Genomic DNA, 16,528 nt, shown 5'->3' with positions numbered 1-16,528 from the left:
GGTTATAACCAGAAAGGTTAACATCAGTGTTCAAAACACGCTTTCTTAACCACGTCTCAGTTATGACCAACACATCTGGATTGGAGCTGTGAACCCACACTTTCAATTGATACATTTTAGGTAACAAGCTTCTAGTGTTAAAGCGCAGAAAACCCAGGCTTTAAGAGAGCAGAAATCAGTGAAGCAGATATCAGAGCACAGGTCAGAATTGGGGCTAGCAGCAGTAGATGGGCCAGGGTGTACGTGCACATTTCCAGAGATCAACAGCAGTAATACAATCAGGGCACGGCAGAGGACAGGGAGAGATCTGCAGTGATGATTTAAGACATATGAAGACATGAGTTGATATGAAGACATGAGTTGATATGAAGACATGAGTTGATATGAAGACATGAGTTGATATGAAGACATGAGTTGATATGAAGACATGATAAACAAAGTGACATCATACCTGTTCCTCAGTGGGGGGCGGAGTCAGCAGTGATATCACCACGACAACGGCAGCAGACAGGAAGCAGAGGATGATGGCGAAGTGAAGGTAGTGAACGGAGCGCAGGACGGACGGGGCGTCGTCTTGGATACCACAACGAGGAGGCGGGAAAGCAAACTCTAGAACCATCCGACACACACCGACTACCAGGCCCACCATCAGCCCCCAGAACGCTCCCTTTAGAACACACAGAGACACACACAGAGACACACACAGAGACACACAGAGAACACACAGAGACACACAGAGACACACAGAGACACACAGAGAGACACACAGAGACACACAGAGACACACAGACACACACAGAGACACACACACAGAGACACACAGACACACACACAGAGACACACAGAGAGACACTGGTGAGGAAAGTTTCCATGCAGGTAGAGGAGACTACACACTAACCCTACCAAGTACACACTAACACTACCAAGTACACACTAACACTAACCCTACCAAGTACACACTAACACTAACCCTACCAAGTACACACTAACACTAACCCTACACAGAGTACACACTAACACTAACCCTACACAAGTACACACTAACACTAACCCTACCAAGTACACACTAACACTAACCCACCAAGTACACACTAACACTAACCCACCAAGTACACACACACAACCCTACACAAGTACACACAACACACCCTACCAGAGTACACACACACACCCTACACAAGTACACACACACCCTACCAAGTACACACACACTAACCCTACCAAGTACACACTAACACTAACCCTACCAAGTACACACTAACACTAACCCTACCAAGTACACACTAACACTAACCCTACCAAGTACACACTAACACTAACCCTACCAAGTACACACTGACACTAACCCTACCAAGTACACACTAACACTAACCCTACCAAGTACACACTAACACTAACCCTACCAAGTACACACTAACACTAACCCTACCAAGTACACACTAACACTAACCCTACCAAGTACACACTAACACTAACCCTACCAAGTACACACTAACACTAACCCTACCAAGTACACACTAACACTAACCCTACCAAGTACACACCTAACACTAACCCTACCAAGTACACACTAACACTAACCCTACCAAGTACACACTAACACTAACCCTACCAAGTACACACTGACACTAACCCTACCAAGTACACACTAACACTAACCCTACCAAGTACACACTAACACTAACCCTACCAAGTAAACACTAACACTAACCCTACCAAGTACACACTAACACTAACCCTACCAAGTACACACTAACACTAACCCTACCAAGTACACACTAACACTAACCCTACCAAGTACACACTAACACTAACCCTACCAAGTACACACTAACACTAACCCTACCAAGTACACACTAACACTAACCCTACCAAGTACACACTAACACTAACCCTACCAAGTACACACTAACCCTACCAAGTACACACTAACACTAACCCTACCAAGTACACACTACACACTAACCCTACCAAGTACACACTAACACTAACCCTACCAAGTACACACTAACCCTACCAAGTACACACTAACACTAACCCTACCAAGTACACACTAACACTAACCCTACCAAGTACACACTAACACTAACCCTACCAAGTACACACTAACACTAACCCTACCAAGTACTCACTAACCCTACCAAGTACACACTAACACTAACCCTACCAAGTACACACTAACACTAACCCTACCAAGGCTTTCCTCTTTAGTTCTCTATTGTTCCTCAAGCAAGGGGGAGGCCGATGACGTCACGACTTCCCATCAGACCTACACCTTGAATACCCTACTTTACTGTATTTATACTGATATCACCTTACTGTATTTATACTGATATCACCTTACTGTATTTATACTGATATCACCTTACTGTATTTATACTGATATCACCTTACTGTATTTATACTGATATCACCTTACTGTATTTATACTGATATCACCTTACTGTATTTATACTGATATCGCTTTACTGTATTTATACTGATATCACTTTACTGTATTTATACTGATATCACTTTATTGTATTTATACTGATATCACCTTACTGTATTTATACTGATATCACCTTACTGTATTTATACTGATATCACCTTACTGTATTTATACTGATATCACCTTACTGTATTTATACTGATATCACCTTACTGTATTTATACTGATATCACCTTACTGTATTTATACTGATATCACCTTACTGTATTTATACTGATATCACTTCACTGTATTTATACTGATATCACCTTCCTGTATTTATACTGATATCACTTTACTGTATTTATACTGATATCACCTTACTGTATTTATACTGATATCACCTTACTGTATTTATACTGATATCACCTTTACTGTATTTATACTGATATCACTTTACTTAAATGTGGGCAGAAATACTCATAACACTGCTACTGTATGTCGCATCCAGGTCTGTGTGGCAGAGAGGGTGTGTGTGTGTGTGTGTGTGTGTGTGTGTGTGTGTGTGTGTGTGTGTGTGTGTGTGTGTGTGTGTGTGTGTGTGTGTGTGTGTGTGTGTGTGTGTGTGTGTGTGTGTGTGTGTGTTCTTAGCTAGGGTGTGTCTGACTTCATGTGGCAAATAAAATGTCATTGGATTTAATTTGACCTTTCACAAGTATGAAAGAATGTGACCACCTTAACTCCCAACACACCTTTACCTACGGCAGTGTATCAAATACTTGTTCTCCCCCACTGTAGACCAGTAGAACACACCAAACCCTGACCTATATACACCTCATTTTCAACTGAAATATGGGCGGGATCTGTTTACGTTTTTTTGTGGGGGACTTCCGGTTAAGCACTTCCGGCCAATAGTTTGTAGCTAGCTAGCTAACTCACTATCGCTTTTCACAACTTCCCAGGAGTTTGGAGCAGGAGTGTTTTGACCATCAAACTTTTTTGTAGAGCGAGCGCAGTTATTAGGCACCTGTTGATTTGCACCCACCTCCTAAGGACGAGGAGTCTCTTCAGCTTCTGCTCAAGGCATTGAACTTGGAAGACACCACCAAAACCGACCCTGTGTGTGTTCCTATCACTTTGTGGACAAGAGGCTGACTGAAGAGCTTTCCCTGACTAGTAGGCCGTCTGTTGATGTTGTTCAACTTGCAGGTCTTACGTTTGTTTTGACGGGTGAAGACAACTGTGGTGATGCAGAGTCTTGATCTGATCGTGCCCCTATGCCGCCGTAGCGTGAAGATCCTGACGCCCAATGGGGAGGTTCCAGCACTGACTGATCACAGCTAGGGAGGTCATGAGAACCAGTCAACAAGCCGCCACAAACAAACGCAGAGCCATTGGCCCACAGCATCCTGAAGAATGAAACTAGCTCAGTGTTGTATACGGGTCCACCTCTTAGTGTTTTCTATGACCGTGTAGCGTTTCTGCACAACCACTGATCAAACACTGATAACCTCGATGAAGCTGAATCTTGCTGAACGCTTCGCTGTGTCCCAGGGAGGTAGCGAGCAGAATCATTTCCTACTGGATTGACACACAATGGAGGAGCACATGAGGATCTACATTCCATGGTTGCCGAGGGAGACGATCCAGAACACAATGCCTCGGCGCTTCATGGAGAAAGTTCCCCGACACCACTGGCATCATCGTCTGCTCTGAAACCAGTCTTCAGAAAGCGTCTCCATTCCAGAGGGGAGTCACACAGCCACTATTATTCCGGCAATACTCTCCAGTATTTGGTTGCCGTTGCTCCATGTGGATTCGTTATGTTCATTTCTCCTGCATATGGAGGCAGATGCAGTGACAAGTTCGTCACCCAAAACTCTGGCTTCCTGGAATACCTTAGGCCTGGCGATGAAGTTTTGGCAGACTGGAGCTTCACCCTCCGAGATCTGCTGTATGAGAGGAAGGTAATCCTTGCCATACCAGCCGTCACTCAGAAAGGAGGCCAGCTGTCTGACGAGGATGTCACAAGAATAAGAAAGATAGCTAATGTAAGTATACATGTTGAGTATAAATGCTAAGCTACAGGACTGTTTTGCTAGCACAGACTGGAATATGTTCCGGGATTCTTCAGATAGCATTGAAGAGTACACCACATCAGTCACTGGCTTTCATCAATAAGTGCATCGATGACTTCGTCCCCACAGTGACCGTACGTACATACCCCAACCAGAAGCCATGGATTACAGGCAACATCCGCACTGAGCTAAAAAAGGGTAGAGCTGCCGCTTTCAAGGAGCGGGACTCTAACCCGGAAGCTTATAAGAAATCCGGCTATGCCCTCCGACGAACCATCAAACAGACAAAGAGTCAATACAGGACTAAGATTGAATCATACTACACCGGCTCTGACGCTCGTCGGATGTGGCAGGGCTTGAAAACTATTACAGACTACAAAGGGAAGCACAGCCGCTAGCTGCCCAGTGACACAAGCCTACCAGACGAGCTAAATCACTTCTATGCTCGCTTCGAGGCAAGCAACACTGAAGCATGCTTGAGAGCATCAGCTGTTTCGGATGACTATGTGATCACGCTCTCCATAGCCGGTGTGAGTAAGACTTTTAAGCAGGTCAACATTCACAAGGCCGCAGGGCCAGACAGATTACCGGGACGTGTATTCCGAGCACGTGTTGACGAACTGGCAAGTGTCTTCACTGACATTTTTAACATGTCCTTGACTGAGTCTGTAATACCAACATGTTTCAAGCAGACCACTGAAGTCGGTTACGATGCCGAACTGGAGTCAGGTCAAGACCCTGGTGAGGACAACGAGCATGCAGATGAGCTTCCCTGAGATGGTTTCTGACAGTTTGTGCAGAACATTTTAGGTTGCGCAAACCCACAGTTTCGTCAGCTGTCCGGGTGGCTCGTCTCAGACCATCCCCCGCAGGTGAAGAAGCCGGATGTGGAGGTCCTGGGCTGGCGTGATTACACGTGGTCTGCCAGGCCGGTTGGACCTACTGCCAAATTCTCTAAAATGACATTGGAAGCAGCTTATGGTAGAGAAATGAACATTACATTATCTGGCAACAGCTCTGGTGGACATTCCTGCAGTCAACATGCCAATTGCATGCTCCCTCAAAATTTGAGACGTGTGTGGCATTGTGTTGTGTGACAAACCTGCAAATTTTAGAGTGGCCTTTTATTGTCCCCAGCGCAAGGTGCACCTGTGTAATGATCATGCTGCTAAATCTTCTTGATATGCCACACCTGTCAGGTGGATGTATTATCTTGGCAAAGGAGAAATGCTCACTAACAGGGATGTAAACAAATTTTGTGCACAACATTTGAGAGAAATAAGCTTTTTTGTGCGTATGGAAATTTTCTGGGATCTTTTATTTCAGCTCATGAAACATGGCACCAACACTTTACATGTTGTGTTTATATTTTTGTTCAGTGTACATCTGAAACGTAACTTGATACACTATAATCTCATCCACATGAGACACTGTATACTGTTTATATTAACGTGTTCAGATTATATAATATCCATGTAACTTACAAAGTGTCCTGGATCTTTGTATTTGTGGGGATGATGATGTCATGATGGTCACAATTTAGTCGATGGATGTTTTTCTTGGTAGCATGTATAAGATGATGGTTCAGTTATCTAGCATAGTTTAGGATCTGAGATATATATGTACTACTGATTGGAAATATTGAAGTTATATGTGAATTGTTGGGGGTTAAGTCACGTCACGTCACTAAATAAATAAAATAATAAAAAATAAATGGATTGTAATGATGTCATGTCATAGTATTGCGAGGACCGAGGTAGAGTTACTAGATCATTGGTTTGGTTCCACTAAGTCTGCATTCCTCCTGTCAAAGGAGATTAGTGATGTTTAGGATGATGGATGGACGGGATATATAGTGACCTGGAGCAAAGGGTAGTAACAACAGAGAAAGGGAGTGCCCATGGAGACTTACCAGATGTATGTGAATGGAAGGAGAACCAAGAGTACAAAAGCTGGGAGATTTGTGTGTGTGTGTGGGCAGTTCAACTGACAAAGGGCAGAGCTATGTTCGTTTGTTAGATGAACCCACGAGCTCGTGATCCAATAAATACTTGGTAAAATCGCCACAGAATGTCTAAGTAAAATCTTGCATCCTCACTCCTCAATCCTAGAAACTCATAACAGTCTGGACACACCTACTCATTCAAGGGGTTTTTCTTAATTTTTTTACTATTTTCTACATTGTAGAATAATAGTGAAGACATCAAAACTATTAAATAACACATATGGAATCATGTAGTAACCAGAAAAGTGTTAAACAAATCAGAATATATTTTATATTTGAGATTCTTCAAATAGCCACCCTTTGCCTTGATGACAGCTTTGCACACTCTTGGCATTCTCTCAACCAGCTTCATGAGGTAGTCAGCTGGAATGTATTTCAATTAACCTTGAAAAAAGTTAATTTGTGGAATTTATTTCATTCTTAATGCGTTTGAGCCAATCAGTTAAGTTGTGACAAGGTAGGGTTGGTATACAGAAGATAGCCCTATTTGGTAAAAGACCAAGTCCATATTATGGCAAGAACAGCTCAAATAAGCAAAGAGAAACGACAGTCCATCATGACTTTAAGATATGAAGGTCAGTTAATATTTCACCAGTTCCGGAGGTCTACGTCACCGGCCTTCTAAGCGTCAATGACATGGATCATTACCATCAACCCCCGGACTGTCTGGTCTCATTACGCACACCTGGTTCCCATTCCCCCTGATTAGTATGTGTATATATATGTGCCCTCTGTTCCCCATTGTCCTTGTCGATTATTGTCCCATGTCCGTTGGTCTCGTGAGTACTGTGTACGGTGCTCTTGTTATTACGGGTCTCGTCCCGTGTATGTATTTAGAGGTTTACATCTCACTCTTTTGTTTGGGTTACAGCCCTGTGTTATATATACACGTGTTTGTTTTGGGCTTCGTTCCCGTCGTTTGTTCAAATCAAATCAAATTTTATTGGTCACATGCGCCGAATACAACAGGTGCAGACATTACAGTGAAATGCTTACTTACAGCCCTTAACCAACAGTGAATTTATTTTAAACAAAAAAAGTAAAAATAAAACAACAAAAAAAGTGTTGAGAAAAAAAAGAGCAGAAGTAAAATAAAGTGACAGTAGGGAGGCTATATACAGGGGGGTACCGTTGCAGAGTCAATGTGCGGGGGCACCGGCTAGTTGAGGTAGTTGAGGTAATATGTACATGTGGGTAGAGTTAAAGTGACTATGTTAGGATGTAACTGGTGTTGGGGGGTGAAATAAAACCCCTAATACGTATTCCTGCATGTAGGGGATCGGGAACTCTTGGTGGTCAAGAAGGCTCTGAAGGCGTGGAGGCACTGGCTGGAGGGGTCCAAACACCCTTTCCTGGTGAGGACGGACCCCCGCAACCACTGGCTGGAGGGGTCCAAACACCCTTTCCTGGTGAGGACGGACCCCCGCAACCACTGGCTGGAGGGGTCCAAACACCCTTTCCTGGTGTGGACGGACCCCCGCAACCACTGGCTGGAGGGGTCCAAACACCCTTTCCTGGTGAGGACGGACCCCCGCAACCACTGGCTGGAGGGGTCCAAACACCCTTTCCTGGTGAGGACAGACCCCCGCAACCACTGGCTGGAGGGGTCCAAACACCACTGGCTGGAGGGGTCCAAACACCACTGGCTGGAGGGGTCCGAACACCACTGGCTGGAGGGGTCCAAACACCACTGGCTGGAGGGGTCCAAACACCCTTTCCTGGTGAGGACGGACCCCCGCAACCTGGAGGACATTACGGCAGCGAAGAGGCTAAACCCAAGACAGGCCAGGTGGGCTCTATTCTTCACCAGGTTCCAATTCACACTTTTCTATAGGCCAGGCTCGAAGAACGTGAAGGCGGACACCCTGTCTCGCCTCTATGACGCAGAAGAGAGGCAGGGAGAGGAGACCCACATCACCCCTCCGTTCCGTATCATCGTGCCAGTGGTGTGGGACGTGGACGCCTACATCCGGCAGTCCCTGCATACGGAACCCGCCGGAGAACTGCGCCTACGTGCCCACGGGTGTGTGGGACCGCCTCCTTTCCTGGGCGCACACGGCGCCTGTGTCGGGTCATCCTGGGATAGGCCGTACCATCGCCTGCCTGACTGAGAAGTACTGGTAGCCCACCTTGGCTAGGGACATTTTACATTACATTTTAGTCATATAGCAGACGGTCTTATCCAGAGCGACTTACAGTTAGTGAGTGCATACATTTTCATACTGGCCCCCCGTGGGAATCGAACCCACAACCCTGGCGTTGCAAACGCCATGCTCTACCAACTGAGCTACACGGGACGTCCGGGTTTACGTCTCTTCCTGCTCCATCTGTGCCCAGTCTACGACACTCAGACCCCTCCCTTATGGAAAGCTCCTTCCCCTGCCGGTTCCACAACGACCCTGGTCTCACCTCTCAGTGGACTTTGTCACTGACCTTCCCCCCTCTCAGGGGAACACCACCGTTCTCGTCGTTGTGGACCGGTTTTCCAAAAGCTTGTCGCCTCCTTCCTCTGCCTGGGCTTTTTATGCACGTCTTCCGTCACTACGGGATCCCGGAGGACGTTGTGTCAGATCGTGGCCCTCAGTTCACCTCACGCGTATGGAAAGCGTTCATGGGACACCTCCGGGTACCGTCCTCAAGCTAATGGGCAGGTGGAGAGGGTCAATCAGAAGATGGGAGGGTCAATCAGGAGGTGGGAGGGTCAATCAGGAGGTGGGAGGGTCAATCAGGAGGTGGGAGGGTCAATCAGGAGTTGGGCAGGTTCCTGAGGTGTTGCTGTGAGGACCGGATGGGGGAGGATGTTCTGCCTTGGGCTGAGGACAAGCAGAAATCCCTCCGCCACTCCTCCACTAACCTCACTCCTTTCCAGTGCGTGTTGGGGTATCAGCCGGCCCTGGCACCTTGGCATCCAATACAGACCGAGGCCCCTGGCACCTTGGCATACGAGCCAGACCGAGGCCCCTGCGGTGGACGAGTTGACAAGGAACAGGCCGACCTCCACCCCAGTGCCCTGGCACCTTGGTATCCGAGCCAGACCGAGGCCCCTGCGGTGGACGAGTTGACAAGGAACAGGCCGACCTCCACCCCAGTGCCCTGGCACCTTGGCATCCGAGCCAGACCGAGGCCCCTGCGGTGGACGAGTTGACAAGGAACAGGCCGACCTCCACCCCAGTGCCCTGGCACCTTGGCATCCGAGCCAGACCGAGGCCCCTGCGGTGGGCCGAGTTGACAAGGAACAGGCCGAACGCCACCCCAGTGCCCTGGCACCTTGGCATCCGAGCCAGACCGAGGCCCCTGCGGTGGACGAGTTGACAAGGAACAGGCCGACTTCCACCCCAGTGCCCTGGCACCTTGGCATCCAAGCCAGACCGAGGCCCCTGCGGTGGACGAGTTGACAAGGAACAGGCCGACCTCCACCCCAGTGCCCTGGCACCTTGGCATCCGAGCCAGACCGAGGCCCCTGCGGTGGACGAGTGGTTTCGGCGCACTGAGAAGAACTGGAACGCTGCGCACACTCGTCTCCAGTGGGCCGTGCGTCGGCACAAGGAACAGGCTGTTTTCTCTTCAGGCGACCAGGTCTGGCGACCAGGTCGACCCAGAACCTGCCCCTCCGCCTGCCCTGCAGGAAGCTGAGCCCGTGGTTTGTGGGGCTGTTTAAAGTCCTGAGGAGGGTTAATGAGGTAACGTACCATTTGCAACTCCCTGTTGATTACCGCATTAACCCAACTTTTCATGCGTCTCTCCTCAGGCCAGTGGTGCCTGGTCCCCTCCTCTGAACATCGAGGGAGGTCCGGCGTACTCGGTCCGTGAAGTCCTGGATTTGAGGCGTCATGCGGGGCGTCTCCAGAACCTCATCGACTAGGAGGGGTACGGCCCAGAGGAGCAGTGCTGGGTTCCTGCGGTGGACATCCTGGACGCTTCGCTGACCAGGGATTTTCACCGTCGGCGCCCTGACCGACCCGCACCGCATCCCCTGTCACGGATACCCCCGGTACTGCTGCTCATTCCGTTCACCGGAGGTCTACGTCAGTGTCCTCAGTGTCCTTGTCCATTATTGTCCGTTGGTCTCGTGAGTACTGTGTACTGTGCTCTTGTTATTACGGGTCTCGTCCCGTGTATATATTTAGAGGATTACACTTCGCTCTTTTATTTGGGTTACAGCTCTGTGTTATATATATACACGTGTTTGTTTTGGGCTTCGTTCCCGTCATTTGTTATGACGTAACTGGTGTTGGGTGGAGAAATAAAACCCCTAATACATATTCCTGTCTTCCTATCATTATACAGCGTGACACATTCTCTCAACCAGCTTCACCTGGAATGCTTTTCCAACAGTCTTGAAGGAGTTCCCACATATGCTTAGCACTTGTTGTTGGCTGCTTTTCCTTCACTCTGCCGTCCGACTCATCCCAAACCATCTCAATTGGGTTAAGGTCGGGGGATTGTGGAGGCCAGGTCATCTGATGCAGCACTCCATCACTCTCCTTCTTGGTAAAATAGCCCTTACACAGCCTGGAGGTGTGTTGGGTCATTGTCCTGTTGAAAAACAAATTATAGTCCCACTAAGCCCAAACCAGATGGGATGGTGTATCGCTGCAGAATGCTGTGGTTGCCATGCTGGTTAAGTGTGAATTCTAAATAAATCACAGACAGTGTCACCAGCAAAGCACCCCCACACCATAACACCTCCTCCTCCATGCTTTACGGTGGGAACTACACATGCGAAGATCATCCGTTCACCCACACCGCGTCTCACAAAGACACAGCGGTTGGAACCAAAAATCTCAAATTTGGACTCCAGATCAAAGGACACATTTCCACCGGTCTAATGTCCATTGCTCGTGTTCTTGCCATAATATGGACTTGGTCTTTTACCAAATAGGGCTATCTTCTGTATTCCCCCCCTACCTTGTCACAACACAACTGATTGGCTCAAATACACTTTTTTGGTTACTACATGATTCCATTTGTGTTATTTCATAGTTTTGATGTCTTCACTATTATTCTACAATGTAGAAAATAGTAAAAAATAAAGAAAAACCCTTGAATGAGTAGGTTTGTTCAAACTTTTGACTGGTACTGTATATTGTTTCCTATTTAATCTGAATAATTTTAATGTTCCAACATTTTAAATGTAACTTTGCCTGTTCCTGATAATCCACTAGGTGCCGCTATCGTGCCATCTTAAATGTATTTACAAGACATTTTCTTCAACAACAAAATGTCTCTAACAGACCAAGAGGGAAGACAACTGTTTATCAAATGTTACACATTCACATAAGCTGCATTTCACATGTCTTAGAAACCTCTTAGCAAACGCATAACGTTCATCTACGTCACAGAGAATGCGCTTGCAGTAAACATAGCTAAAAGTTGCAGCTAGCCAGCCATAGTTAACGTTATCAGTTCTGGCCAGTGATGATGGTTTCATCACAATTAGCTACAGCGGCTTGCGAAAGTATTCACCCCCCTTGGTATTTTTCTTATTTTGTTGCCTTACAACCTGGAATTATTTTTGGGGGGGGGTTTGTATCATTTAATATACACAACATGCCTACCACTTTGAAGATGCAAATTATATTTTATTGTGAAACAAACAAGAAATAAGACAACAAATATATAACTTGAGCGTGCATAACTATTCACCTCCCCCAAAGTCAATACTTTGTAGAGCCACCTTTTGCAGCAATTACAGCTGCAAGTCTCCTGGGGTATGTCTCTATAAGCTTGGCACATCTAGCCACTGGGATTTTTGCCCATTCTTCAAGAAAAAACTGCTTCAAGTTGGATGGGTTTCGCTGGTGTACAGCAATCTTTAAGTCATACCACAGATTCTCAATTGGATTGAGGTCTGGCCTTTGACTAGGCCAGTCCAAGACATTTAAATGTTTCTCCTTAAACCACTTGAGTGTTGCTTTAGCAGTATGCTTAGGGTCATTGTCCTGCTGGAAGGTGAATCCCCGTCCCAGTCTCAAATCTCTGGGAGACTGAAACAGGTTTCCCTCAAGAATTTCCCTGTATTTAGCGCCATCCATCATTCCTTCAATCCTGACCAGTTTCCCAGTCCCTGCTGATGAAAAACATCCCCACCGCATGATGCTGCCACCACCATGCTTCACTGTGGGGATGGTGTTCTCAGGGTGATGAGAGGTGTTGGGTTTGCGCCAGACATAGTGTTTTCCTTGATGGCCAAAAAGCTAAATTTTAGTTTCATCTGACCAGAGTACCTTCTTCCATATGTTTGGGGAATAATTTCCATATTTCGTCCTCCCACACTTGAATACTCCGCGGATGTGGCACAGACTTGCCATTCAACTTTGAAAGGTTTTTCTTGGTATGATTCCACGACATTTTGAGCTAGGTAGCTAACGTTCGCAAAAACGCCTATGGCAAGAACGCCGCAAAGGAAGTCCTCCACAAACCAGAACGTTCCGACATTGTTTTGTATGTTATAACAGGTTATATATAGACCTGTATAACAGGCCAGCATGGGGCTCTCTCTCAGCATAGACCAGTCAGTACCACCTGTTATAAGGCCAGCATGGGGCTCTCTCTCAGCATAGACCAGTCAGTACCACCTGTTATAAGGCCAGCATGGGGCTCTCTCTCAGCATAGACCAGTCAGTACCACCTGTTATAAGGCCAGCATGGGGCTCTCTCTCAGCATAGACCAGTCAGTACCACCTGTTATAAGGCCAGCATGGGGCTCTCTCTCAGCATAGACCAGTCAGTACCACCTGTTATAAGGCCAGCATGGGGCTCTCTCTCAGCATAGACCAGTCAGTACCACCTGTTATAAGGCCAGCATGGGGCTCTCTCTCAGCATAGACCAGTCAGTACCACCTGTTATAAGGCCAGCATGGGGCTCTCTCTCAGCATAGACCAGTCAGTACCACCTGTTATAAGGCCAGCATGGGGCTCTCTCTCAGCATAGACCAGTCAGTACCACCTGTTATAAGGCCAGCATGGGGCTCTCTCTCAGCATAGACCAGTCAGTACCACCTGTTATAAGGCCAGCATGGGGCTCTCTCTCAGCATAGACCAGTCAGTACCACCTGTTATAAGGCCAGCATGGGGCTCTCTCTCAGCATAGACCAGTCAGTACCACCTGTTATAAGGCCAGCATGGGGCTCTCTCTCAGCATAGACCAGTCAGTACCACCTGTTATAAGGCCAGCATGGGGCTCTCTCTCAGCATAGACCAGTCAGTACCACCTGTTATAAGGCCAGCATGGGGCTCTCTCTCAGCATAGACCAGTCAGTACCACCTGTTATAAGGCCAGCATGGGGCTCTCTCTCAGCATAGACCAGTCAGTACCACCTGTTATAAGGCCAGCATGGGGCTCTCTCTCAGCATAGACCAGTCAGTACCACCTGTTATAAGGCCAGCATGGGGCTCTCTCTCAGCATAGACCAGTCAGTACCACCTGTTATAAGGCCAGCATGGGGCTCTCTCTCAGCATAGACCAGTCAGTACCACCTGTTATAAGGCCAGCATGGGGCTCTCTCTCAGCATAGACCAGTCAGTACCACATTTTATAAGGCCAGCATGGGGCTCTCTCTCAGCATAGACCAGTCAGTACCACCTGTTATAAGGCCAGCATGGGGCTCTCTCTCAGCATAGACCAGTCAGTACCACCTGTTATAAGGCCAGCATGGGGCTCTCTCTCAGCATAGACCAGTCAGTACCACCTGTTATAAGGCCAGCATGGGGCTCTCTCTCAGCATAGACCAGTCAGTACCACCTGTTATAAGGCCAGCATGGGGCTCTCTCTCAGCATAGACCAGTCAGTACCACCTGTTATAAGGCCAGCATGGGGCTCTCTCTCAGCATAGACCAGTCAGTACCACCTGTTATAAGGCCAGCATGGGGCTCTCTCTCAGCATAGACCAGTCAGTACCACCTGTTATAAGGCCAGCATGGGGCTCTCTCTCAGCATAGACCAGTCAGTACCACCTGTTATAAGGCCAGCATGGGGCTCTCTCTCAGCATAGACCAGTCAGTACCACCTGTTATAAGGCCAGCATGGGGCTCTCTCTCAGCATAGACCAGTCAGTACCACCTGTTATAAGGCCAGCATGGGGCTCTCTCTCAGCATAGACCAGTCAGTACCACCTGTTATAAGGCCAGCATGGGGCTCTCTCTCAGCATAGACCAGTCAGTACCACCTGTTATAAGGCCAGCATGGGGCTCTCTCTCAGCATAGACCAGTCAGTACCACCTGTTATAAGGCCAGCATGGGGCTCTCTCTCAGCATAGACCAGTCAGTACCACCTGTTATAAGGCCAGCATGGGGCTCTCTCTCAGCATAGACCAGTCAGTACCACCTGTTATAAGGCCAGCATGGGGCTCTCTCTCAGCATAGACCAGTCAGTACCACCTGTTATAAGGCCAGCATGGGGCTCTCTCTCAGCATAGACCAGTCAGTACCACCTGTTATAAGGCCAGCATGGGGCTCTCTCTCAGCATAGACCAGTCAGTACCACCTGTTATAAGGCCAGCATGGGGCTCTCTCTCAGCATAGACCAGTCAGTACCACCTGTTATAAGGCCAGCATGGGGCTCTCTCTCAGCATAGACCAGTCAGTACCACCTGTTATAAGGCCAGCATGGGGCTCTCTCTCAGCATAGACCAGTCAGTACCACCTGTTATAAGGCCAGCATGGGGCTCTCTCTCAGCATAGACCAGTCAGTACCACCTGTTATAAGGCCAGCATGGGGCTCTCTCTCAGCATAGACCAGTCAGTACCACCTGTTATAAGGCCAGCATGGGGCTCTCTCTCAGCATAGACCAGTCAGTACCACCTGTTATAAGGCCAGCATGGGGCTCTCTCTCAGCATAGACCAGTCAGTACCACCTGTTATAAGGCCAGCATGGGGCTCTCTCTCAGCATAGACCAGTCAGTACCACCTGTTATAAGGCCAGCATGGGGCTCTCTCTCAGCATAGACCAGTCAGTACCACCTGTTATAAGGCCAGCATGGGGCTCTCTCTCAGCATAGACCAGTCAGTACCACCTGTTATAAGGCCAGCATGGGGCTCTCTCTCAGCATAGACCAGTCAGTACCACCTGTTATAAGGCCAGCATGGGGCTCTCTCTCAGCATAGACCAGTCAGTACCACCTGTTATAAGGCCAGCATGGGGCTCTCTCTCAGCATAGACCAGTCAGTACCACCTGTTATAAGGCCAGCATGGGGCTCTCTCTCAGCATAGACCAGTCAGTACCACCTGTTAACACCTCAGGTGACAGATCCTACTAAACAGTAACAGTATCAGTTCTACTAAACAGTAACAGTATCCCCCCTCTCCCTCCCCTTCTCCCTCTCACTCCCTCCCCTCTCCTTCCCCTTCTCCCTCCCCTCTCCTTCCCCTTCTCCCTCCCCTTCTCCTTCTCCCCTCTTTCTCCCTTCTCCCTCTCCCTCTCCCTTCTCCTTCTCCCTTCCTCTCCCCCCTCTCCCTCTCCCTTCTCCTTCTCTCTCCTTCTCCCCCCTCTCCCTCTCCCTTCTCCTTCTCTCTCCCTCTCCGTCCCCCTCTCCGTCTCACTCTCCCTCTCCGTCTCACTCTCCCTCTCCGTCTCCCTCTCCCTTTCCTTCTCCCTCTCCCTCCCCTTCTCCCTTTCCCTCTCCCTCTCTCGCCCCTTCTCCTTCTCCCTCTCCCTCTCCTTCTCCCTCTCCCTTTCCTTCTCCCTCTCCCTCCCCTTCTCCCTCTCCCTTCTCATTCTCCTTCTCCATTTCCCTCTCCCTCCCTCACCCCTTCTCCCTCTCCCTTCTCCCTTCTCCCCTTTCCCTCTCCCTCCCTTCTCCTTCCCCTTCTCCCTCTCTCTCCCTCCCTCTCCCTTCTCCCTCTCCCTCTCCCTCTCCCTCCCTTGCCCCTTCTCCTTCTCCTTCTCCCTCCCTCTCTCCCTTCTCCTTCTCCCTCTCCCTCTCCCTCTCCCTCTCCCTCCCTCCCTTCTCCCTTCTCCTTCTCCTTCCCTCCCTTCTCCCTCCCTCTCCTTCCCCTTCTCCCTCCCCTTCTCCTTCTCCCCTCTTTCTCCCT

At 48.4% G+C, this 16,528-nt stretch overlaps 1 protein-coding gene across 1 annotated transcript in view; it reads right to left on the bottom strand.

The window, feature by feature from the left end:
* Positions 1–451: 451 nt before the first annotated feature.
* The window catches only part of LOC123481830 (sodium/glucose cotransporter 5-like), a gene marked incomplete at its 3' end in the record, with an annotated part of 95,577 nt that continues 79,500 nt past the window's right edge, over positions 452–16,528 (bottom strand). The window contains exon 6 of the mRNA XM_045206948.1: positions 452–667. Coding sequence (XP_045062883.1) covers positions 452–667 — 216 coding nt within the window. The remainder of the gene's footprint in view (positions 668–16,528) is intronic.

Source organism: Coregonus clupeaformis, chromosome 24 (assembly GCF_020615455.1).
Source record: "Coregonus clupeaformis isolate EN_2021a chromosome 24, ASM2061545v1, whole genome shotgun sequence".
In the NCBI taxonomy this organism is placed as follows: Eukaryota; Metazoa; Chordata; class Actinopteri; order Salmoniformes; family Salmonidae; genus Coregonus; species Coregonus clupeaformis.
This window is presented reverse-complemented; position numbering and strand designations above follow the sequence as displayed.